Source organism: Danio rerio, chromosome 25 (genome assembly GCF_049306965.1).
Source record: "Danio rerio strain Tuebingen ecotype United States chromosome 25, GRCz12tu, whole genome shotgun sequence".
NCBI classification, from domain to species: Eukaryota; Metazoa; Chordata; class Actinopteri; order Cypriniformes; family Danionidae; genus Danio; species Danio rerio.
In genome coordinates, this window is record NC_133200.1 from 34,157,501 (window position 1) to 34,185,269 (window position 27,769).

The following is a 27,769-nucleotide window of genomic DNA, read 5'->3' on the forward strand; positions in this document are numbered from 1 at the left end:
TTTGAAAACATTAACAGATGTATTTTTGAGTATTTCTAAAAGTACTGTAAAATACTTACACAAAAAACCCAACGCGGTTTCTGTATTTTGGTGAAAACTTGATTTTTTCATGACAAGGTTGACATTTGCACGGAACTGGTCATTTATAAGTCAGTATATCGTTCACTTTCATCTGTGGCCTAGGTAGGCTACAGCTACCAATATCGACCCAGCTGAAAAAAAACAGCATATGCTGGTAAGGTATGTTTTGATGCTGGTATGCTGGTCTTGCTTGTTTCAATGCTGGTTTTGCTGGTCTCAATGCTGGTTTTGTTGGTCCCAATGTTGCTTGCTGGTCTCAATACTGGTCAGGAGCAGCACTGAGACCAGCAAAACCAGCATTGAGACTAGTAAAACCAGCATTGAGACCAGCACTGAAACCAGCAAGACCAGCATTGAGACCAGCAAGACCAGCATTAAGACTAGCAAAACCAGCATTGAGACCTGCATACCAGCATCAAAACATACCTTACCAGCATATGCAAGATTTTTTCAGCAGGGTAATCAATAAAACACTAGTTATCAAATTAATGCCATTATCTAATTAATAACAACTAATGTATAAGTACTAATATTGAACTGAAATAGCCTAATAGTTATAAATAAGTACAAAGACTGTAGTGTTTGTTTATTTGTTTATCTCTTTATTTACTGACCTGCGACCGGGTTTAGTTTCAGGAACGGGTCTCATACTCCACAGCAGACCCATGGCTTCAATTCCCTCAAATGTGCCACCGACACTTTTATCTCTAGAAACTAAGCAAATACGAGACAAAATAAATAGTTTAAAGACTAAGCTGAGAGACTGTATGCACGTTTAAATGAAGTCGTGTACCTTTAACTGTCCCTGAAGGGTCACTAGTGTAGTGGCCAAACGCTTCCCAGTCGTCTCCATCGTCTGAGCGAACGAGCGCGTGAACTGTGACTTTGGAGTCTGCAGGTAAGCCTTTCACTTCGACTTCAATTTTCTCATCAACCAAGCAACTTGAAGGATAAACCGTGAGTAATGGACTCTGCTCTGCCATGTTATTGTTAGTATTATATCGTTAAATGCAGACTGGAAGAGCTGAATTCATCCGAATGAAAACAACAAAGTGCCAAAGGCTTTTATAAGGCGTTCAACCTGGTCGTTGTCCTATAGGGTGCCAGTGCGCACAGAAGTTCCTTATTTGGAGATGTTTATAGTTAAACATTAAGCTCATAAAAACGTTAAGATTATTGAAACTTGTAATAAAAGGTGAGCTTATATAGATAGTTTGACCAAAGTCACATGATATCCAGTCATAAATGATGGCTAATTTTAGAACACTGACATAAGATGCCAATGAATAATGTCTGTATAGATATCGGGAATTATCATTTACACCAGAGATGCCCAAACTAGGAAGAGGGAAAATGATTGGGACAGGTTGGGAAATGCCTTTAAAAGGAATCGTCTTTTGTATTGAATGCAACATTTTGTTTGTTTGTTTTATTGATGAGCTACAAACAAGCAAACTGAAATTAAATGCTTCGATTAAAAGTTATAAATTAATCAGATTTTTTTTTAAATGTACATATTATCACTTACCGAATAGGAGACAAAGCAGAAGATATCAGCGTGCAAATATAGGTTCGGCATGACTAGTGTATTCAGCACTGAACTCCATTGTTTTATAAAGGGATATTTTAATGGTTTTATTGTAAAAGGTTCATTAGAATGCATTAGTAAAAAAGTATTTTCTCTATTTACTTACAGGTATTATCAGTGGTGTAAAGTAACTACTTACAAATACTCAAATGACTGTAATTGAGTAGTTTTTATCAGAAATTGTAATTTAGTATGTCGTTTTAAAAATGTGTACTTTTACTTTCCCTTGAGTACATTTTTACCGCAGTATTGGCACTTTTACTCCACTATTTTCCTTCAACCTGCAGTCACTACTTTATTTCTTTCTTGGTGATTGGCTAAAGTAGAAAAATCAGTCCTGTGATTCCTGTCCAATCAAGTCGCACATAGAAAGTTAATCACAAGATACTAAACAACATCAACACATGGGCGCTTTATAAATGCAGCAAACCTTTTGGAAGAATTAAAGATGTCCAAGATGTTCAAAATATTTACACACATTGACGCACAGACTTTTAATAGACTAGATGTCACTGATATACATGTCTACTGTTAAAAAAAAAAAAAAAAAAAAAAAAATATATATATATATATATATATATATATATATATATATATATATATATATATATATATATATATATATATATATATATATATATATATATATATATATATATATATATGATGATCACCAAACAGCCTTAGACAGTCACTAAATGGAACGAGTGAAAAATGGAAGGAAGGACCGAAGGAAGGAAGGAAGGACCAAATGAATGAAGAAAGGATTCAAGGAAGGACTGAACAAACTAAGGAAGGAAGGAACGAATGAATGAACAAAGGACATAATAAGGGAAGGAACAAAAATTAAGAACGAAAGAACAAATGAATGAGCGAACAAATGAAGGGAGGAACGAAAGAAGGACAAAAAAATGAAGGAAGAAATGAATAAAGGAAGGAAGGAACAAAGTACCTAATGAAGAAACAAAAATATAAACGAATGAACGAACGAACAAAGGACCAAATTAATGAAATAAGGATTCAAGGAAGAACTGAACTAAGAAAGGAATGAACAAAGGACCTAATGAAGGAAGGACTTAAATTATGAACGAAAGAACGAATGAATGAATGAACAAATGAAGGCAGGATCTAAGGAAGAACCAAATGAATAAATGAAGGACAAAACAAAGGACCTAATGAAGAAAGGAACAAAAATATAAACTAATAAACAAACAAAAGATCGAACGAACGAAGAAAGGACCAAACAAATCAAGTAAGGATTCAAGAACTGAACAAACTAAGACAGGAAGGAAGGAACGAGCGAACGAACAAAGGACCTAATGAAGGAAGGAACAAAAATATGAATGAGCGAATGAATTAAGGTAGGAACGAAGGAAGGACCAAATAAATGAAGGAACGAACGAACAAACGAATGAATGAAGGACAAAACAAACAAACAATGGAAGAAAGGTTGAAAGGAACAAACAAATATAGGAAGGTCACTAAATGCACTACAGAATGTTACGTTTACACATCCCTGCACAAACTGCATGTAAATGCAAAACAACTTTTTACAGCGTAAAACTCACTACTCACTACTCTTGAGTACCTTTAAAAGGGTTACTTTTAACTCATACTTTGAGTAATATTCACAACAGATACTTTTACTCTACTTGCACTACAATTTTCGGCAAGTAATGCTACTTTTACTTGAGTATGATTTTTCAGTACTCTTTCCACCACTGAGTATTATGAAATAAATTAGGAAATTACCCATGGCAACTTTAATGTAAACCAGTTTGCTATACACACTTTCAGCCCACAGCTCTCAATCAAGCTTGGATGTTGGCCCTTCATAAGAAAAAGTTTGGGCACCCCTGATTAAAACCAATGTAAAAGATTTAACCCAATGAGATGTTATTATACACATAAACATCTCCTTTTTTTAAAATAACAATATTTCATAACTGCAGGTTAACTACTGTGCATTCAAAACATCTAAACTTTTTGATTTTGACTGTAATGTAATAATGTTATGCACCATTTGTGGAATTCTTTGGAACAGTAATTGTGAAAAGCACCGCACAAATGAAATGAATACACTATTTGACAATACATTTGTAGTATTATTGGCTTTTCAAATAGATAATAATCACTGTATAGTAATAAACAATTGGTACACTCTTGTAATTCATAAGTAGTTCATATTGTTATAGTATATACCAGGCTATGTGGGTCAAAGGTATTAAAAAAAGGTATTATAAAATAAGACATCCCAAAACAATAAAAGAGTAATAAAGGTTTATTTTTAACCTCGGACTGTGCCAGTTTTTTTTTTCTCTGAGGAAAGAAATGTTTTTCATAGATTTATACTTTTATTTACATAAGACCCCCAAATGGTATTCACAAAAAAAAAAAAAAAAAAAAAAAAAATATATATATATATATATATATATATATATATATATATATATATATATATATATATATATTTACAAATATATACAATACAATATACAAATATATATGTTTGTAAATATATATATATGTAAATGTATATATATATGCATGTATGTATGTATGTATATATATGTAAATGTATGTATATATATGTAAATGTATGTATATATATATATATATATATATATATATATATATATATATATATATATACATACATTTACATATATATATATATATATATATATATATATATATATATATATATATATATATATATATATATATATAGTTAAACTGTTACTTTTATATTCATAAAACATTATGTTCACACTGCAGACTCAAAACACTAATTAATTGTCAAATTAACTTGTTATACTAATGATTTTAATCACATTAAAATGTAATAACAAAGTATGACAGTTTATTATTTTATATAGGATATTTGGTCCCACTTTATATTAAGTGTCCTTAACTACTATGTACTTACATCAAAAAATAAATTCAATGTACTCACTGTGTTTATAATGTATTTGAGAACACTTGTGGTGCTTTTGAGTTGGGATAGAGGTTGGGTTATGGACAGGTTTGGTAGCATGGGTAGGTTTAAGGGTGGGTTAAGGTGTAAGGGATGGTCAACAGTGTATTTACAAATGTAATTACAAAAGTTAATTACAGATGTAATTACATACATGTATGTAATCAATCATAAGTAGACAGTAAATACATGTATTTACACAATAAGTACATTGTAACAAACTATTAATTCCTGTGTAATTACATATTAATAAAGGCCACTTAATATAAAGTGGGACCAGATATTTCAATAAGTGCAAGCTAGAATAAAGTTTTAATTTTTGCATAAAGTGTCACTTTGTATGATAATAAATATTATTTCAGCCATATTTTAATATCTTGTTTTTTTTCTACGTACATAATTTTATATACATTTTTATCTGAGCATGAATGTCTCATCTTTGACCAACATATAGCATAATATTAGAATATTACAATAAAAATGTTTTACTATGTATTTTATAAAATATGAATTTATTTAATATCGAGTTCATTCATAACAGTAAATGTAAACAATCACTTCTTCAGTATTAAGCATGCTTTACTAAAATATAAACTTTTTGTGTAATTAAAAAATGCACCTACCTTTATTTTTTGGTTCACATTAACATTTTATTTGACTTTCTAATGATGTCTGTGAATCACATTTGAAATGCTGTCAAAACATTTTACAGATTACATCGCAAAATTAAAAACATTATATCTAAAAATCAATAGTTAGGGTTCAAATTCAAGTGTAAATAAACTAAAATAAAACCTTTCATAGATGAACTTAACTTCAAGAACGATTTAATTTCATGGGGACCATCATTCTCACAGAAAACTACAGAGAAACAGATTTATGGTGATCGTGAGGCATTTTAATCAACCGCAAAACATAACGTGATTGTCTGAACAGGCAAACTTCAGCTTTTAGCATTCAATACCCGCAAAGATAACAGCTGAACAAACACAGTACAGTGTACAGATGTGATATACTATGTGATATACAGTACAGCTGTCGATAGCACCTTATACAATGGACATATTTAAAACAAAAGACAAATATAAATTAACAATAAAACATACTGTCAAAAAGGTAGTGAAATGTTGTACATAGTGGCAGATCTGCCTTAAGTGCACTCCAATAAATTATTTTGCTGCTTGTTCAAGCTACTTATTTTAAAAGCAACACAATTTGTGGGATTTTTTTGGGGGATAACTTAATTGCTTCATGTTCAAAGCACTTAAAGTTGTTAAGTTTACTTGATCGATTTGTGTTGGGACAACATGAATGAATTGTGTGGAACCCTGCGTGTTTTTACCGTGTGAGGTTGTAACATTTGAACTCTTTTCTGTTGCGTGCAGTGATTCATGGAGCGCCTCCAGCGAATATGAGCTCCAGGGCAGCTTGGATGTCTCCGCCGGTGGCCTGCAAGGCTCTCAGGATGAGCTCCTCATCCCGGATGCCCATGTCCCGCAGCTGCTGGAGCTGAGACTGCCACTGATTCTGCAGATTATGAGCAGCGCTGGGTAAGTTACTTCGAAAAGTCGATTAACTACACTGAAAAAAAATTATTGAATTGATTTACACATTTATTTTAAGGTAGCTGGTAGCAAACAATTCATTTGGGCTGAATTTAAACAAATCAATTAAGTTGAACGTTTCTAAATGTAATGTTTATTTAAATTCAGCTCATGTACTGTAGATGTTTGTAACTGGAGTTAGTAATTCTCCTGCTTTTCCACAAGCGAGTGACGTATCTCTGTAAACCAATAGCCAGTGTTGGGTAGTAGCGTCAATACAAATAGTGACGCTACTAGCTTAACAACATTTCTCAGTAGCGTGGCAGCAGCGTCGCTATTTCCTAAATCAAATAGCTTTTCATTAGCGAAGCTATTTTATTAGTCAAGTAGCGCAGTAGCATCCACAAAGCTACAGTTACCAATCGCCGATCAATAAGTGACGGCACCGACATTCACTGAGCTGTGAGGCCGGTGTCTAGCCGAAGAAAGTAAATCCATATGATAGGGAGAAGGATGATTTCTGTTTCTTCCTGTTTCACGGTGTTCGACAACAACGTTTCTGGTGCGTTACTGCCACCTCTGGTGAAACGTGCTTGTTGGAAAGATGACTGAGGGAGAGGAGTTATTTCTGAAGCAGGATTTCTTGTGACCATACCTCGAGAAGTACATGTTAAGATGCAATAACTTAATCTCTGATGCTGTGCTCAAAAAATAAAAATACTTTAGTATATATATATATATATATATATATATATATATATATATATATATATATATATATATATATATATATATATATATATATATATATATATATATATATATAACACTATAATGCTTATTACAATATATATATATATATATATATATATATATATATATACAGCTAAAGTCAGAATTATTAGCCCCCCTGAATTATTAGCGCCCCTGTTTATTTTTTTCCCCAATTTCTGTTTAATGAAGGGAAGATTGTTTCAACACATTTCTAAGCATAATAGTTTTAATAACTTATTTCTAATAAGTGATTTATTTTATCTTTGCCATGATGACAGTAAATAATATTTTACTTGATATTTTTCAAGACACTTCTATACAGCTTAAAGTGATATTTAAAGGCTTAACTAGGTTAATAAGGTGAACTAGGCAGGTTAGGGTAATTAGGCAAGTCATTCTATAATGAGGGTTTGTTCTGTAGACTATCAAAAAAAAAATTAGCTTTAAGAGGCTAATACCTTTGTCCCAAAAATAGTTTTAAAGAAATTCAAAACTGCTTTTATTCTAGCCAAAATAAAACAAATAAGACTTTTTCTAGAAGAAAAATATTATCAGACATACTGTGAAAATTTCCTTGCTCTGTCAAACATAATTTGGGAAATATTTAAAAAATCAAAAAAAATCAAAAGGGGGCTAACATTCTGACTTCAACTATATATATATATATATATATATATATATATATATATATATATATATATATATATATATATATATATATATATATATATATATATTTATATATATATATTTAAAAAATATTATTACTATAGTATTTTAAATGTGTAACACCTGGTTTTATTGGATTTTTTGTTTTAGCTGTTATACTATAATGTGTTTCTGTTTAGTACAGCATATTATTTACAGTAAGTAACTGCACTAAACTATTATGCCTCATATGGTTCATTGACAGTTTTATTAATCACTAAGACATGATTCACTTGGATTTAAGTTGCTTCGATTTAAAAATGAAAATTTTAAAAATAGCTTAGATGTAGCTAAGCTACTTTTGCCATGTAGCTTTTTGTGTAGTTAAGCTACATTTTAAGTAGAGTAGCTAATAGCTTAGCTCACTACATTTGTCAAGTAGCTTGCCCAACACTGCGAATAGCGTTCAGTTGCGCATCTTGCTCTGCTCATAGCCTTCTTAAGTTAAAAAAGTACATATCTATAAATATATGAAAAACAATAGAAATGCTTTTCTGAATTTATACCATTACCATTAACTAATTTCCAACTCAAGTCACCGTTTCTTGATTATGTGCAATTGCCTTGATAAACAAAACCCTCTTTAGTAAAACCCATTATTAGTCTGTGAATTAATCTGTTTAGTAAATGGATTTAAATTAAAACTTTATTTGTCACATACACAGTCTTATACTCTTCGGTATGCAGTGAAGTGCTTATACAACTGCACATGACCTTAAAAAATTTAATAATAATATCAAGAGTTCATCATATGTTTTACGGAATATAATAATAAGTAAAAAAAACAGATAATTTTAGATATGGAAATAAAAGTTATAGTTATAGAAAATAAGATGTATAAAAGAAATATAAAATATTGCAATATATTAAATATTAGATATGGAGAATATACTTCTTTGGAATATACTAGCTTAATAAAAAAATAATTATATATATATATATATATATATATATATATATATATATATATATATATATATATATATATATATATATATATATATATATATGTGTGTGTGTGTGTGTGTATGTATGTGTGTGTATATATATATATATATATATATATATATATATATATATATATATATATATATATATATATACACACACACACACACACACACACACACACACATACATATATATATATATATATATATATATATATATATATATATATATATATATATATATATATATATATATATRTGTGTGTRTATATATATATATATATATATATATATATATATATATATATATATATGTGTGTGGGTGTGTGTGTGTATATATACACATACATATATATATACATATATATATATATATATATATATATATATATATATATATATATATATATATATATATATATATATATATATATATATATATATATATATATATAAAATAAAATGCTAAGCTATACAAACAAACAGACAAAGAAATGAGAAGTGTTTTCATAAGTCCATGTTTCCCATCACTAGTGCCGTGGTGTTCACTGCAGTTTTATTACTCACGTGTAAGCTGGACATGCTGGACACCTGTAAAGCCTGCTGCAGGGCCTGGTTGAAGAGGTCATTAGTTATAGGAGTTCCTGCAGGGATCGGGGACACTCCTGAAGATGGACCCTAAAACACACACATTCAATAATGTGAGCAAATCTCAAACACAGCACTGATCTTCACATTCTACCAATTACCCATATATGTATGCAATTTATAGTTGTTATACTACGTTTGACATATACAAACTAAATTTAATGCACCTTTGAAAAAGTATTTTGCAGTATTTTTAAAATACAGCATTTTATTTTAATACATTTATGGCTGTTGTATTTTGTAGTTTAATTTGACACATGTAAAATTAAGGCATTTGGTATGGTGGCTGCTCTCTTGTGTAAGTGAGCTGTACCTGGTTTCCAGTAGTTGGTGTGACAGCGCTGCTCTCTGGGGTGCTTGCTAGGGCCAGAGCGGTGGCCAGTTCACTCTGAGTTATGGGTCTGGGCCCCACAGCTCCATTATAACCCAGAGACGCCGGCCTCATGCCAGCTAAACCACTGGCCAGAGTCGAGGGTCCGCCACGATTCCCCTACAGACGATCAAACAGGCTCAACATCCAACACTGTAAATGCACTAAACCTTTATAAAAAGAGCGGTAAATCATCACAGACCGACTGGAAATCTTCCTCATCGTCGGACATGCCTTCAAAGAGGAAACCTCCTGCAGATTAACAAAAAGGTTATGCATTATAGACTACTTTGGGTCTGTTTACATCAGGTCAGATAGATAGATCTCAGATTTATGAAAACAGTTGCATTTACATTTGGCTAAATAAATGCATCTCCGCTAAACGGATATGATTCTGATCTTAAAATCCTGATTTATATGCAAATTTAACTAGGTTACGTGGACTAAAGCATCAGATTCACAGCATTCATTTTAATTAATTTTATTATTTACAGAAGCGTAAGCTTTATATCTCATATATTATCATATTATATGCAGGCTGGAAATCAAAGTGGGCTTCGGGATTACTTTCATTATAGACTAAACGAAACATCTATTTTTGTCACAGAGATACGTGTAGGACATCATTCAAAACTGTAAAGGGTTTGCATTCATTTGTGTGTATCATACTCTCCCAAAACAACAACAACGTGCCTTTGTAACCGTACGTTCACACCGAAAGCGGCGAGAGCGTCCAAGGTCACTCTGGCGACAACGCTGTCGGCCTTAAGCTCCGGCCGCGAGAGCGTCAAAACTCACTACATTGATCTCGTATTTAAAGGAGCCGTTGCAGCATATCAGTTACATTCCTGCATAAGACATGTTTCTAGCGTGAAAATGTTGCGCACTTCTTATCAAATTCATACAACAATGGAAGATCAAGTTGCGTGTGGTGTGGCTTTGCTCTATTTATCCAATATGTGTCCATATGTCTGAAATATCCTGAAGCAGCAGTACTGTTTTGTACTGTCACATCGCGTGAGATTTCCACTTTTTTAAGATAAATTTATATAACATTAATGAACATCAGTAAGTCGCCAGTAACTTATTTAATGTATGTTCCTGTAGGAAAAAATTAGAAATATTTGGAAATCCGGCGACCGCAATAATCAAACCCTTGGGAACAACTGTGGTCGGAACCAAAGTTCACAGGTCTGTGTTCTCTGAACTGCTACCAAGCAGTGGACGTCTTCATTCTGATTGCTTGCCGCCGAACCGCGTCATAGCTCATTACCATAAAGTTGACTTTATTTCAACTCTCCTCGACGCTCACGCCGGCGAAGACGCGCCGCGCTGCTTCTCGCCGCTTATCGCCGCCGGCTCTCATTGAAAATGAATGACTTCCGGCTACTTTGACGCTCTCGCCGCTTTCGGTGTGAACGTACGGTTAAGCTCCGGCCGCAAGAGCATCAAAACTCGCTACATTGATCTTGTATTTAAAGGAGCCGTTGCAGCATATCAGTTACATTCCTGCATAAGACATGTTTCTAGCGTGAAAATGTTGCGCACTTCTTATCAAATTCATACAACAATGGAAGATCAAGTTGCATGTGGTGTGGCTTTGCTCTATTTATCCAATATGTGTCCATATGTCTGAAATATTCTGAAGCAGCAGTACTGTTTTGTACTGTCACATCGCGTGAGATTTCCACTTTTTTAAGATAAATTTATATAACATTAATGAACATCAGTAAGTCGCCAGTAACTTATTTAACGTATGTTCCTGTAGGAAAATATTGTAAATAATTGGAAATCCGGCGACCACAATCATCAAACCCTTGGGAAGCACTGTGGTCGCAACCAAAGTTCACTGGTCTGTGTTCTCTGAACTGCTATCAAGCGGTGGACGTCTTCATTCTGATTGCTTGCCGCCGAACCGCGTCATAGCTCATTACTAGGGATGTAACGGTATTGTAAATACCGTCATACCGCAATATAAAATTTTTTCGATATTACCGAAGTTGCATGACTCGGTAAAACTATAGGTCTTCTGAGAAAATTTGCTCAGGCGAATGAAGCGAACGGGAGGTACCGGAAACTACAATTCCCATCAGCCCAGGCTTGACCATCATCCCTTGCGGTCTGTTGTCGCTACAGATCCAGTAATGCGGAAATGGAGTGTGCTGCTAGAAGCGGGGATGAAAAAGAGTTGGAAAACCCTAAAGCGGGTGTTGTCGCCGCGCGCGTACTGAATAGCGGTGTTGTCGCGCGAGTTCTTATCAGCTGTGTTGTCGCGCGCGTACTGAATAGCGGTGTTGTCGCGCGAGTTCTTATCAGCTGTGTTGTCGCACGAGTTCTTATCAGCTGTCGCACGAGTTCTTATCAGCTGTCGCACGAGTTCTTATCAGCTGTGTTGTCGCGCGAGTTCTTATCAGCTGTTTTGTCGCGCGAGTTCTTATCAGCTGTTTTGTCGCGCAAGTTCTTATCAGCTGTGTTGTCGCGCGAGTTCTTATCAGCTGTTTTGTTGCGCGAGTTCTTATCAGCTGTTTTGTCGCGCAAGTTCTTATCAGCTGTGTTGTCGCGCGAGTTCTTATCAGCTGTGTTGTCGCGCGCGTACTGAATAGCGGTGTTGTCAGCACACTGTTCAGATTGATGCAGACATGAGATCTCTATCTTACTCATGGTTTGTCCTCTCAAGTGGGGGAAAGACAATGCACAACGTTACCCACTGCTGTCAACCTGGGCCAAGTCATATCTCTTGTCCCAGAAACCTCAGTCCCAAATGAGAGTTTTTTTTTTCTGTTGCAGGGGACATTGTAAATACCCAGAGATACCAGCTTTTACCAGATTATATTCATATGATAATTTTCCTTTAAACCCATCTCTATCTAAGTGAGTGAGTGATTAAATGTTGAATGTGATGAGTTTTCAACAATACTGAATTGAAACTTAATTTTTTTTACATGGTTTAATATTTTTTTGTTATTAAAATTGAAGTTCCCGTTTCAAAGCTTACAGATAGATGACTAATTTGTATGTCATTGACACTTTTGGCACTTTTTTAGAGTATTTTCATAAGTTTTGTTTTTTCCTGTAAATGATTCAATAAATACCGTACCGTGACATTCATACCGAGGTATTACCGTACCGTGAAATTCTGATACCGTTACATCCCTACTTATTACCATAAAGTTGACTTCATTTCAACTCTCCTCGACGCTCACGCCGGCGAAGACGCGCCGTGCTGCTCCTCGCCGCTTATCGCTGCCTATCGCCGCCGGCTCTAATTGAAAATGAATGACTTCCGACTTTTTTGACACTCTCGCCGCTTTCGGTGTGAACGTACGGTAAATGATTGTTATTCACGGAGATGTGCTACAGGTGTGTGCTGCGTCTGCTAATAATGCTCCCATCTGATATTAATTAAAAATGTAATTTCATCATTTCAAAAATAAAACTAAATGAAAAGATGTAAATAAAACAAACATCTCAAGCTGTCAGCGGCTCCATTCTGTTGCTTAAGCATTTGTGCTGTCATCTGCCAATCATTATAGCCCACAAAACGTGCACTCTCATGTTTATTTTCATTTATTCATTTTCTTTTCAGCTTAGTCCCTTTATTAATCAGGGGTTGCCACAACACCCATACACTCTCATTCACACTCATACACTACGGACTATAGGCCCAGCCAGAATCTGTGCGGGCAGAATTCCGCAGATTTTCCGCAGCTTTCATCATTAATTCTGTTCATTTACTTGAGTAAATGTGTGTGAATCAATATTAATTCATTTTTTTTACTTAATTTCAGTAATATTATTGACTAATGTGAAAATGTTCATCTGATTTATGTACATTGCAGTTTGAGCAGTAATATTTTATACATTATTATATATAAATATATTATAGGACAAACTTGCTTTATTTACCAAATGAAGTGAATCTAATTGGATTTGCATTTTAAACATTAAATAAAAGTTAAAAAGATTTTATTTTTCATTTCATATATTAAGGTTTTAGTTATGATACTCCCAAAATAATCCTGCAGAAATCCACAGACTTTTACCAAAATTCTCTGAAGAAATAGCAAAAAACGTCCGCAGATTTTATCTGGCCCTACCTATAGCGCATGTCTTTGGACTTGTGGAGGAAACCGGAGCACCCAGAGAAAACCCATGCGCGGAGAACATGCAAACTCCACACAGAAATGCCATTACAGGAGCTTGAACCAGCAACCTTTTTGCTGTGAGGCGTCAGCGCTACCCACTGCACCAACGCAGTTTTATTATTCATAACAAATTTTGTTATTAGTTTTGGTTGAAGCAATCGCATTTGTATCCATCTCGAATGCATTTAGGAGGGCATTTACAACTGTAGCTGTACAATCAGAAAAAAACGCGTGAAGTAATCAGGCGTAAACAGGCCCAATGAGTCAAAATAAGAGACTGCCCCAATTAGGGTTGGGCGATGTTGACCAATTTGGCATCATACGATGTCTAATGTAAAACATCGCGATGGACGATGGCATCATCATCGTAGGTGGCAGTGAATTAATTATTTATTTATTTATAAGGAATTAATCATTTGTAGCCTACCGTTTTCACCTACCTGATCTGCATCGTCTTTGCGTTACCCATAAACAATTCAGAAATAAATAAAGATAAGTTACACACAAATGACCACCTGTCAATCACTTTTTTACACGGGACTCTGGCATGAATAGACAGAGTGAGCTGTGTCGTTATAATGGCGTCGACAAACTTGGTTGGTGAAAAAGATGCACAACCTACAGGAACCAACCAACAGTATCTGAAGTTTTCACTAAAATTACTAAGTACAAGTGTGAAAGCGAAAGATTGAAGCAGTGTACTGACCCGCTGAGACATGTTACCAGATAGATTCAAAGGGCCTAACTCGTTTAACAATTATAGTGAGACGCAATCCAGCAGTACATCCTTGATAAACAGTCCGACGTGCGCTGCTCTCTGGGGTTTTGTGCTTAAAGCACCGGGTGCTGACTGCCTGAAGCTCAGACATGCGTGCTGCAGCGCATGCCTGTATGTGTGTGTGTGTGTGTGTGGTCACGTGATGTGCGTTTTCAGCAGTATAGTGTGGAAGGAGCTCTTTTCAGAAATGCTAGATGAAACGCTAATGTGGATGTGGATCATTTTCGATTTAAAATGCCATTATAAAACTAAGGCCTATTAGTGTAAATGGGGTGTAAGTGTGTATTTTTTGCGAGCGTGTTGCTGCTGCGATGGGGGCGGGGCGGAGGATTGCGATACCGGCTCAGCACCGTGAAGTCCATTGACTCAACTCTAGCCCCAATAATCCAAATCAGCTGTTTTCTGCTTAAAACTCCCAATTAGCAACCGGCTGCTTTTGTTTTGTTTTGTTTTAGTTCAGCCTCTGAACCCGCACACAAACTGTGGGCAATGTTTCCTTTAAAATGTGTCTAAATGAACGCACCTGGCATGTCGCTGTAGGAGCCGGAGGACACATTTCTGGAGGAGCTGGTGCTCTGCTGCGGCGGGACACTGCCAGCCACTGAGTGCAGCACCAGGATGATGGCGTTTACTAGAGCCGGGTGGGAATTGGCCAATCTGCTCACACAGTTAAGAATACAGCACTGGATTCATATGTCTTTGCTAGAGGCAGCTAAATCACAGCCTTATTGTTAACCTATACGTATTATAGACAATATAAAACATAAATTTGCTTTTAATTTCTATAGCATAACTTCTATTTCTCCATAATTTAGATTTTTTCTGTTATTATTTTAAAGTCATGAGTGTTTGTGTGAGCATTTCATACTGTGTATGTGACAAATAAAACTTGAATTTGAGAAGGGATAGGGATATTGATGGGCGATATGGTTTTAAATTATACCACAATATTATCTGGTTTTTGTCGCAATAACAGTAGTTTTGGTGAAAATTCATTTCAACCAAGAGACAAAAAAGTCCTGTATCGTCAGAGAAAAGTATTGATTTAAAAGAAGTATAAATTATTTTATGAATATTAATTAGGATTTTTCTTTCTTTTCTGGTATTTATTATGAACACTTCTTCCAATAAAACATTTATTATTATTCTTTCAGTCTCATATAAAATACACAAGCAGGTTAGAAATAAGCTTTCCGGAGCAGGGATTAGAGTTCTACACCTTTAGAATTTTCACTGGTATATTGGCCATCCTTACTGGTAAATATCATTTTATTATTTATTATTATTATTATTATTATTATTATTATTATTATTATTATTGTTATTATTATTATAGTTGTTGTTGTTGTTGTTGTTGTTGTTGTTGTTGTTGTTGTTGTTATTATTATTATTATTATTATTATTATTATTACAATTATTATTATTATTATTATTATTATTATTATTATTTTATTACAAATGAACATAGTATTAATGTTATTACTTTATTATTCATAATAGCATTAATCATTTGTTCTTGCTATTTTCTCATTATTAGTATAACAATAATATAATAAGAGTTTGTCAAAAAACAAAACAGAACATGAATTTTTGAACCCCGGCACTGGATAAAAACTGGAAAAAAGGTGACTCAGTGCTGGGATCCAAACACCCTGTACAGTCAACATAAGAGACAATAACACAAAACCAAGACAGCAGACCCAAAGCCAATACACAAATGCCACAAAACCAAGAGTCAACACGGCTGAAGTGGCAAAGCCATGATAATATTGTCGTTTTGGTACTTACTGTTCATTAATAAATCTGATTATTTTAAATATAGTATTACTCAGGGGTGGCCAACCCTGTTCCTGGAGATCTACCTTCCTGCAGATTTCAGTTGCAACCCAAATCAAACACACCTGCCTGTAATTATCACGTGGTGTTCAGGTCCTAGTTAATTGGTTCAGGTGTGTTTGATATCGGTAGCAACTGAAATCTGCAGGAAGGTGGCTCTCCAGGAACAGGGTTGGCCACCCCTGATATTACTGATTAAATTATGGCTAAATTAATATAATTGACATATTATTGTTGATGTAGTTTAAAACCAAATAATAATCATTGTTATTATCAGGGCTTTACATTAACAACCGCTCCCACTAGCCACTTTGGCAGGTTGGAAATAATGTTTGCATTGTAGTTTTCTTAAAGCAGCGTTCAACAATAAGGATGGCCCAATATGCGTGCAAATGTGATCTTAGAATCGAGAGGCAGCACGACTGAAAACAATTACTGTGTTCGCGCGAGAAAAAGCAGGTGAATTCCGGATGAGAGGATGATGACTCGCGCGCACAGGTGATGTGATGTGCACAACTGTTAAAAAGCGTGCGCGCTCCCGTTTACTTGCGCTTTTTTTTTCTGTTCACTTTCAATCGGTTCTCTTTGAAAGTCTAGACAAAAAACGATGCTTGTGTACCCACAGACCTGCTGCTTTTAAGAGCTCAAGATTGAAAAATGTATATATTTGTAAGCAACAGCAGCAGTCACTGCTTTCTTTTTAATTATTCTCGGGCAGGTGATCATCCTTTCATTATCACACATGGTTTTTACCTGCTTTCTTTTGCTTACAGTTATTTTTGTTAATATAGTTTAATTATCATCCTTTACAATAACATTGCTTTAATAGGAGATTAACTCCCCATTTATGTGTAGTAACTGCTGATCTGGGACCTTTAGCCAGGACAGATTACTGTGCATATTTTTGATGCATGAACATAGATCTTTTTAAATGTTATTTTTTAAAAGAAAGAAAAGTTTTGTTGAATATAAAGTGCATTATTCTGCTTTATTCTGAGCCCTAAAAAGTCATGTGAAATAAAAACCAATTGCAATGCGACACAACCCATTTCCTCATGCGCAGTGAGCAAGCTAATACACAACACACACAAAAAGTGAAATGAATGAGGAGGCATGTGGGCAACACAGTGTCTAAATCAAGTCATTTTAGCATGTCAAAGTCACATTTATTTATATAAAATATATTTTCCAAACAATAAAATTGTGGCTAGTGATGTTGGAAATCTACTAGCCACAGTGGCTGGTGATCAAAAAAGTTAATGTAAAGCCCTGGTTATTATATATATTACTTACTAATTTAACAGCTTTATTTCTTTTATTTCTATTCATTACTGACATCAAAAATTATTATTAATGACACACAAATTTATAGAGTTATTAATGTTGTGTTTTCCTTTCATTATTACTACTACTAATAGTCCTACTATCATAAATAATGATGATATTTACATTTTAGGAATTGTTAAATGAATAGCATTATTTTTATAATTATCAACAATTACCGATATTATTTTCTAAATATTAATTATTTTTTTCTTTTTTCAAAATTGTTATGAACACTTTTATTGATAAAAACAGCATTTCCTATTTCGACTAATAATCTTGAATCAAAAGCAGAGATTGGTGTCAGCTGTAATGATGTTTACTCACGTGTCCAGCATGTTTGGGTCAGTGAACTGGAGGAAGAGGTCTTTGTCTTGAAGAACCCCTGAAATCGATAAACAACGTATGAGCAACACACCTCACATCACAAATAAATCAGCTTTTTTTATTGCGATGGTCGTACCTAAAGCCACAGGGTCGCTGCTCAGCCCAGGAGTCGCCACAATGATCTGATCGAGGGACTCTTTGTTATTGAGCATCTTGAAAACCTGGAACAGATGAACAGCGAGTTGAATAATTCCTGAAGGATCCAGAAGCAGCTCTGCATCTGTATGCTGCTCACAGTCAGCCTACCGACTCTCTGTACGCAGTGCTGGTGTGAAGAGCTGCTTGCAGGACACGAAATTCTCTCGCAGCTGCAACCTTGTCCACCGGCTCTGTACAACAACAGAGCAAAACATAACCCACCGTATATGATGATTTATATCATTTATGAATTATGCTTAAATCGGCTTATGGGATCAGAATGACACAGATGGAAAAATCACATTTTTTAATGTTCCCTTTATCTCAGGGGCATGAAATTCTGTCAATTTTCCTAAATAATCGATTTTAATACACACAAAATACTGACTTGATTTGAATATTCTAAAGCTGTGTAAAAATCACTGTTCAGGTTCGTCTGGGTCAGATTGACCCCACATTGAAAAATAATGGGAAAAGTGAATACAAAAAAAATAAACTTATTTTAGATAATTTTTCCCCAAAAAAAAAAAAAAAAAGGAGTAGTAAATCTAGTTTAAATCTGGAATGTTTTACATTTTTATGAAGGCCTAGATCTAGAGCACAAATGCAAATTGGAACTGGGCTCTATATTAAGGATCTAGATGCAAAGTCTAAAGTGCAGTGTGCAAAAGCAGAAAAGGGCTTTTCCAAATCCACTTTTGTTTTAAGGATGGAAAAAATCCCCTCTGCACCCTGGCACATGGTCTAACAGGGTTGTGCTTATTCTCATGATGAGTTATAGGTGTGTTTTGAGCATAAACTGCATTCAACCAATAAGAGTCTCGTCTCACATTGCCTTTAAGAGTCAGTTGCGTCGAGCCATGGTACATTTGCTATTTACATGGCGTACTTTGTAAGTGGAAAAACTGAATGCGTCACTAGTGAGAAAACAGTTAAACAGGCCATCTGCAGTGCTAGTATAAAGAACGAGCCTCCTCCATTCGGCCTCTTTACTTTCTCTTTATTTTACTCCTTTACTTTCGTGGATAGTGAAACACGAAAGACATCCAAGACATTCTCTTGCTGTTATTAACTTGTTTATTTTATTTTTGGCTTCTGTTTTTGTCTTACCCACTTTCTGGAACCATTCATCAGCAAACAAACCCCAATACAGTAGCTTGTTAACCAAGTCAGCGACAGCGTTACAGTGGTACCTCGAGCAAGCCCGCCCTGGTATGTATATTGTGGCGCAAGTATATATAAATGTATGTATATATATATATAAATGTGTATATATATATATAATAAGGATATATACAAGATATAAATATAAATTATTAAAATATTACAAAACATATTAGTTTCTAGCCTACATAAAGATTTAAAAACCACTGCCTTATACTTTCTTCATCTCGGGAGGCTTTTTCAGTTCATTCAGTTTGCTTTTGTATAATGTTATTATTATTAGCAGTATTATTTATTATATCCATATTTATATTGTATGTTTTTTATATGTTTTATTAAAAACAAGCTTAGATTTGTCCACCTGTCAAATTTTAGACCATATGGGGCATGGCAGGTGTATTTGGAAATAACTCAGTATTTTGACCATACTTGGTTATTATTATTTATTTATTCGTTTGCTAGAAATTAGAACTGAATTTAGAAATAGTTTTGAAACAAATCTTTGCGCTTAACACACAAAATTAATTATTTTTAGGCTAATTGATGTCTGTGCGGTAAGGTTTCCCTATCCACGAGAGCAATAGCGAAAGTGAACTTACTTTACGTCAAAATGCGCTTATGGCGCGACGCAGCTGGCTCTTAAATGGAATGGGAGATGAGACTCTAATGGGTTTATTCTCAAAACACACCTATAACTCATTAAGAAAATAAACTCAACCCTTTTAGACCATGCGCCATGGTGCAAAGCGGATTTTCCCGTCCTTAAATTAGCAAAAATGCGTTCTGACACGCCCTGAAAGCGTTTGCGCCCTTTTGCGCTCTGCGCATGGACCGTCAAAATAGAGCCCATAGTCTTTATGGAGCTTGACAGGTTTTATCTGTAAACACTTTCAGTTGTATGGAATAACATGCAGTGTACACAATCTGATCACCAACGTTTATTTGGTCTCACAGAAGAACTAAAAATTGCTTCCACTCACCAGGATGGATCTCAGGCTCTGGCCAGGACTTTCTCAGGATGTGCACAGTGGATCCCGACTGAATCCCGTAGGATTCCAGAGTCAAGTCATCCTTCAACTTTCTGCCACAGTACACTAACTCTGTAATGGATAAAGATAATGGGAAAACTGTTTGCAGTCTTGTCAAGATTCCTCCAGGGGTCACTGCTACATCTGACTGACTGCTTTTTTTTCTTGTCTTGGAAACATGAAATAGAAAAGTCAGCCTGCTTTTAACTTAGATGTACAGTTGAAGTCAGAATTATTACCCCCCCTTTGATTTTATTCATTCATTCATTTTCTTGTCGGCTTAGTCACTTTATTAATCCGGGGCGCCACAGCGGAATGAACCGCCAACTTATCCCGCAAGTTTTTTATGCAGCGGGTGCCCTTCCAGACGCAAACCATCTCTCCACACACACACACACACACATGTGGGAGGAAACCCACGCGAAAGCAGGGAGAACATGCAAACTCCACACAGAAACGCCAACTAAGCCGAGGTTCGAACCAGCGACCCAGCGACCTTCTTGCTGTGAGGCGACAGCACTACCTACTGCGCCACTGCCTCGCCCCCTTTGATTTTATTTTTTAAATATTTCCCAAATGATGTTTAACACAGCAAAGGAAATTTTCACAGTATGTCTGATAATATTTTTTCTTCTAGAAAAAGTCTTATTTGTTTTATTTCAGCAAGAATAAAAAGCAGTTTTTAATTTTTTAAAACTCATTTTAAGGTCAAAATTATCAGCCCCTTTGAGCTATTTTTTTTTCGATAGTCTACAGAACAAACCATCATTCACATTTTATACAAGCGCAAATCTCTATTTTTAATAATTGATTTGAAAACAAAATAAATGTAGTTAGTCAGTTATATAATAAAGAAGGTATACTCTTTTCTTACAATGAATTCCTCTCTTATTACAAAATCTGAATTACCCAACAAGAGTTTTCAACTGTTATTAATTCAATTCCTCCAGGGGTCCATATGTTATTTAGAGGTATTAATCAAGTCCATGCTTTTGATGCATCGTCTTTTGTTTTCACTAAATCATATGTGGGCAAAACCTGTTTTAATATATATACCAAGAGTAATAATAAGGCTATCCGTACCCTTTTCCAAAGAGAAATTATTACTTTACCTTATATTCAATCTTATTGGATGTCTTTAGTAAAGGATCAACTGATTTGCTGGGGAAAAGTGTGGCTGTTACCACAGAATTACAATGTTAGAAATAAAATGAAAGAAATATCGTATAAACTTCTCCACAGATTTTATCCAGCAAAACATTATTTACAAAAATGTAAAAGTGGGATTGATATAAATTGTATTTTTGTAATGAATTTGAGGAGACTGCATTACACGTATTTTGGCATTGCGCATACTCAGTCAACTTATAGACAGAGGTGCAAAAATTTAATAATAACAAATTACAAAGTACCCTACTCAAGAGGAAAATTGTTTTTAATTAATTAATTAAATTATTTTGCTAACAAAATTTTACATTCATAAATGTAAATTTACCAATAAGAAACCCAACTTTAAGGTGTTGATGACTGAATTATGCTTATATATTAGTAGTATCAGAGACTCTAAATAAGAAAGCCCTATGCACTTTAAAACTTTGTGAACTCTACATTGTATTTATTTGATTATTACATATGTATATTTGTATTTGATTTATGCTTACCCCCTGGCATGTATATTTCTTCGTACTGTTAAAATTTTATTTTTAAAAAATATATATAAAATAATATAAATATATATATATATATATATATATATATATATATATATATATATATATATATATATATATATATATATATATATATGAGCAATTCCAGCGTTATGGATGTGACATTTGCAGTAAAAACTCAACACATAGATTGACAGAGAAAGTATATGTTAACATTATATTGACAAATTTGATTATATTTTCTAGAGCAACTAGCCACAGAGTTATGGGAGCAGAAAAATATCAATCTGTAAACGTGTTTTGTACTTTAAATGTGGAAAATAAGCATGCGTTATGGATGTGACAAAAAAAGTCTGCGAGTTTACAGTATACAACACACTTTGTAGAAATTATGTGAATTAAACTGCACAACCCAAAAGAAATAATGCTAATCAAAAGGATTTGAGTCGGCTCTCTATAAAACAAAAATTATTGATTTTATTTTATTTAATATTTTCACATTTCTGATGAAAAAGTGTTGTTATGGATGTGACATCTCTCTGTTATGGATGTGACGCATGTGAAATTACCATTTGTGTGACTTTGGTAAATCAAATAGTAATAGTTTGAAAACATTAACAGATGCTTTTTGAGTATTTTTAAAGTACTGTAAAATACTTGCCTACACAAACAACCCAGAAATGGTTTCTGTATTTTGGTAAAAACTTAATTTTTTTTCATGGCAAGGTTGACATTTGCACGGAATTGCTCATATATATATATATATATATATATATATATATATATATATATATATATATATATATATATATATATATATATATATATATATATAAATTAATATAAAATATTAAAAAAAACATCATTATACAATAACTTGGCTAATTACCATAACCCGCCTAGTTAACCTAATTAAACTTTTAAATGTCACTTTAAGCTGTACAGAAATGTCTTGAAGAATATCTAGTCAAATATTATTTGCTGTCATCATGGCAAAGATAAAATAAATCAATTTTTAGAGATGAGTTATTAAAACTATTATGTTTAGAAATGTGTTGAAAAATCTTCTTTGTTAAATATAAATTGGGGAAAAAATAAACAGAAGGGCTAATAATTCAGAAGGGGCTAATAATTCTGACTGTTTTGTTCATTATTAGTAAATAAACAAAGTTATATTAACTAATGAAACTTTATGTTCAAATGTGACCTTAAACATAGTTTACCTTCCGAAATCTTAGATATGAAATATCAAAGCATTTTTCTTCATTATTCATAAAAAGAGATACAGTAAATGCATTAGCTTGCATTTCGAAACGGCTAAACACTTTTGTTATTGTAAGTGTATATGTGTTGCATAAGGATGCTGTGCAGACCGGGGTAGTTCCAAATGGAGCTTTATTACCAGTTATGGTCAATCAGGCAGGGGTCAAATACCAGCATAAACAGTGTAGGAGACACTGCAGATCCAAAAACAGGCAAAAAGGTTCAGGGCAGGCAGCAAAGGGTCAAAACACGATAAACAGTCTAAGGTCAAATACACAGGAAACTAAGAGAAACGCTTATGTATGAACAGCAACAGCTAAACAATACTCAGCCAAAACATGGATCCAGAGGGTTTTAAGATCATGTGTCTGCGTCAGGAGGCCCGGTCTATAGAGGAAGATGTGGAGGACTCCATCCAGGTAGCCCATTTAACATCTTTGGATGAATTATGCCTGATGATTTTCTTTCGTGGAGGACTTTCTGAGCCCCTTTATTCAATCATGCCATTACACCAGCCCCACTGGACATTAGAAATATACATTGAACTGGCATTACAATAAAGTGGGCCCCCCTTCACTGTTGGCAAGGTGGAGGAGACCCCTCAAAGGACAGCAAGACCCGCTGGCAACGGGGCTTGCTGCTCATTCCACCACCACACAGCCAGCTCACAAGCAGGGCCGGAGCAAGCTGAAGTGCCGCTCTAGGCAAAGGACGGTCATGCCGCCCTCAACCATAAACAGGGGTGGAAGAGTGGGTGCCCTCTCTATTCTGCCGCCCTAGACGCAGATATAACAAAGGGCACGGGTGCTGAGGGTAGTGTCGGGGACGCCGCTCTTTCTATTCTGCCACACTAGACGTGGATATAACTGAGGCCGTGAGTGGTGCGGGTAGTGTCCAGACGCCGCTCTCTCTATTCTGCCGCCCTAGACACGGATATAACTGAGGGCGCAGGTGGCGAGGGTAGTTTTGGGGATGCCGCTCTCTATTCTGCAGCCCTAGATGCAGATATAACTGAGGGCGCGGGTGGTGCGGGTAGTGTCCAGACGCCGCTCTCTCTATTCTGCAGCCCTAGATGCGGATATAACTGAGGGCGCGGGTGGTGCGGGTAGTGTCCAGACGCCGCTCTCTCTATTCTGCCGCCCTAGACACGGATATAACTGAGGGCGCGGGTGGCGAGGGTAGTTTTGGGGATGCCGCTCTCTATTCTGCAGCCCTAGATGCGGATATAACTGAGGGCGCGGGTGGCGAGGGTAGTTTTGGGGATGCCGCTCTCTATTCTGCAGCCCTAGATGCGGATATAACTGAGGGCGCGGGTGGTGCGGGTAGTGTCCAGACGCCGCTCTCTCTATTCTGCCGCCCTAGACACGGATATAACTGAGGGCGCGGGTGGTGCGGGTAGTGTCCAGACGCCGCTCTCTCTATTCTGCCGCCCTAGACACGGATATAACTGAGGGCGCGGGTGGCGAGGGTAGTTTTGGGGATGCCGCTCTCTATTCTGCAGCCCTAGATGCGGATATAACTGAGGGCGCGGGTGGCGAGGGTAGTTTTGGGGATGCCGCTCTCTATTCTGCAGCCCTAGATGCGGATATAACTGAGGGCGCGGGTGGTGCGGGTAGTGTCCAGACGCCGCTCTCTCTATTCTGCCGCCCTAGACACGGATATAACTGAGGGCGCAGGTGGCGAGGGTAGTTTTGGGGATGCCGCTCTCTATTCTGCAGCCCTAGACGCGGATATAACTGAGGGTGCTGGTGGCGAGGGTAGTTTCGGGGACGCCGCCCTCTATTCTGCTGCCCTAGGCGGCCGCCTAGGTCGCCTCTATGGATGCGCCGGCCCTGCTCACAAGATGACCATTCTCCTAATAAATCTGCATTTGGAACAACCCCGGTTAGCATAGCATCTATACACAACAATATAGATAAGTAAATATTTTGTTGATCATGATGAAATGTGTTTCCCAGTACTGGGTTGCAACTGAAAGGGCATCTGCTGTGTAAAACATAAGCTGGATAAGTTGGCGGTTCATTCCGCTGTGGCCACCCATGAATAAAAAAGTGACTAAGGCCAAGGAAAATGCATGAATGAATAATGAAATGTATTTTGTTTAAAGAATTGTTAGATTTTTTGTTCAAAATAAATAGATCAAATAACCTGATACTATTTTTCACATTCACCAGTGAATGAGAAGATGCTGTTTAAAATCAATAAATGATGACTTTTATCAATGAAATTAATATTCGTCACAAACAGTAAACGGAATTATGTATGCTTCTTTAAGATAAAAGTGTAATTAGGCGAAACTGAACAGTTATTTAATATAACGTAGTGTCACCAGACATTATGAATGATCCATAAGCCCTGCAATAATGTCATCTAATATTACTGTGATGTTACCTATAAGCTCGGGATCTGGTATGGCATCAGGGATCTGTGCAGAGACCAGCTGTTTGAGAGTGGAGACCCGATACTCTCCGGGAGGAACATCTCCAGGCTCAGCTTCTGGAAACTGCAGTAATGACTTGGGTAGTGAAGGTTGATCCACCAGCTTTAAAGACAGACGCCACTCCGAGAACGCCATCATCTGACGCGCGGTTTGCAGCTGCACGGGGAGCGCGTGCTTCTTTTGGCAAGGCAAAAGAAAGGATTAAAATGTGTTTCGGTCTTGAAAACACAATGGATTAAAATAAACAGAATCACGCGACTGTTCTCATCCGTGCGTCATGGCGTCACCGAAGAACTGTCGAGTTTGTGGGAGTTGTAGTTTTCCTGATGTGTTCGCAGGCTGTAGTGCTCAATTATGAACAGAGAAAACACAAATAATGTGTAGGTTTGAATACAATCTTTTACAGTGTATGAATAAAATATATTTATATGTTTTATTACAAAGATATGAGAATATTTCTTTCAAATTTCATTAAAATAAAATATTGCCATTTAGAACATTTTATTTCTTAATACGTTTACATTTGGCCAGGATAATAGGTGTTTTTGTTTTTTGTGAAAAAAAATTAGGGTTATATGTAAGTGTCCTAAACGCAACAAATAGACCAAATGTTTAAAAAAAAAAAATAAATAAATAAATAAAAAAAAAAATATATATATATATATATATATATATATATATATATATATATATATATATATATATATATATATATATATATATATATATATATATATATATATATATATATAGTTGTTAATCTAAATTATTAATAAGCATTGTTTTACCCAACTCATGAGCAAAACCTGAAATTACCCACGGATCATGGCGGATCTATGCAAATAAATAAATACTATTTTCTTTGAAGCGTTTTTTTTTTAGCAATTTTATTTTTGTTTTCTTGCTTAACATAATACCACAGTGTGTTACAGTCTTTGAGGGAATACAGAGACAAACATTTGCAATAGCAATTAGCATTTCTACTCATCTCAAAGGAAGTTGCTCCGTGACTATCACTTGGTAAGTGATTATCCAAAAGGACTTTGTAAAGTTTAACCCTCTAGTTTTTTTAATAGAAAGCACATTTATAACCGTTTGTATTAGCACAGTTTTAATACACAGAGCCAGGTTGAATTATGTAACTTCAAGAAGAATATCTAACGTTATGGCTACAAGTGTTTAAAGTGTTTGGGTTGATTTGTTTGGTTTTTAAGAATAATGTCCTAATCTAAAAACATTAATGTCGCTACAGATACATATGATACTTACAAACTTATTCACAATCATTTTTAATTCAAAGTAAAAGCTTTTTTTCAATAGCGAAATATTGGCCTCGACGGCCTACAGTGAATATATCATGTCAATTTCAGAATGCAAACTTTACAAAAAGTAACGATTGCTATACAAGGTAAGATTATTGTTGGTAGTCACAAATTACCCATAGGATTGCTACTCTTGACAGTTAAACATTGCTGTCTAATTTCACTGACAAAAAAAAGAAAAAGAAAAAAAAGAAGACATTTTGTTTTCCATCTGTTTTAGCCCATTAGCATAGGTAAGCCTAAAATAACATCTAGATATATGCTAGCAATCCAAATGTTGTATCTTTTGTCAAAGCTACTTGATTCAGTAAACTGAGTAAATTAATGGAAATGTTTGATTACTTAAAAATGTAATGTAATGTAATGTAAGTTGTAATCTGCTACTTAAAACTACACACAACCTTATTTATTAAGAACCATTAAATAAAGATAGGAATTATTTAAAAATGATTAAGTATTTAAATGTTTTCACATCTTCAATTTTTTCTCACTTTGTTGTTGCCTGTTAATAATAATAGTTTAAGAAGTAAACCTGAACTTTACTAGCTGTTAGCATAAATTAAATGATTATTTTTTCCAATATTTCCCATGTGCTGTTTAATGGAGAGATGTTTTCAACTATTTTTTGGCAGTTT

The 27,769-nt window shown here is 35.0% G+C and overlaps 3 protein-coding genes across 4 annotated transcripts in view; all 3 read right to left on the reverse strand.

The window, feature by feature from the left end:
- Positions 1-2,195, reverse strand: part of acot19 (acyl-CoA thioesterase 19) — a 30,120-nt gene extending 27,925 nt beyond the window's left edge. Inside the window, exons 1-2 of one of the 2 annotated variants that reach the window (XM_021470483.3) lie at positions 875-2,195; positions 696-795 (exon numbers count right to left, since the gene is read on the reverse strand). In XM_021470483.3, the coding sequence (XP_021326158.1) occupies positions 696-795; positions 875-1,064 (290 nt within the window). In that variant the 5' untranslated portion in view covers positions 1,065-2,195. 2 annotated transcript variants of the gene reach the window in all.
- A 3,327-nt stretch (positions 2,196-5,522) lies between these two features.
- Positions 5,523-26,091, reverse strand: ubl7a (ubiquitin-like 7a (bone marrow stromal cell-derived)). Its single transcript, NM_001017765.2, has 10 exons — positions 25,764-26,091; positions 20,392-20,511; positions 18,356-18,438; positions 18,186-18,270; positions 18,050-18,107; positions 15,087-15,220; positions 9,843-9,892; positions 9,584-9,760; positions 9,190-9,300; positions 5,523-6,173 (listed from the first exon to the last, which is right to left on the reverse strand). The coding sequence occupies exons 1-10, from the start codon at positions 25,945-25,947 to the stop codon at positions 6,036-6,038; spliced, it is 1,140 nt and encodes a 379-aa protein (NP_001017765.2). The 5' UTR covers positions 25,948-26,091; the 3' UTR covers positions 5,523-6,035.
- LOC141381016 (uncharacterized) overlaps positions 11,627-27,769 on the reverse strand; it is a 191,831-nt gene continuing 175,688 nt past the window's right edge. The window contains exon 4 of the mRNA XM_073943292.1: positions 11,627-12,259. The gene's annotated coding sequence lies outside the window, so the exon portion shown is untranslated. The remainder of the gene's footprint in view (positions 12,260-27,769) is intronic.

What these genes read in the sequence shown, in the direction of transcription:
- ubl7a (NM_001017765.2), bottom strand. Translation starts at nt 25,947, where the DNA reads ATGGCGTTCTCGGAGTGGCGTCTGTCTTTAAAGCTGGTGGATCAACCT. An exon ending in CACCAACTACTGGAAACCAG is followed by an intron (nt 9,301 to 9,583) that starts GTACAGCTCACT and finishes TGTGTGTTTTAG; the next exon opens with GGTCCATCTTCAGGAGTGTC. An exon ending in CCAGCATGTCCAGCTTACAC is followed by an intron (nt 6,174 to 9,189) that starts GTGAGTAATAAA and finishes CATAATCTGCAG; the next exon opens with AATCAGTGGCAGTCTCAGCT.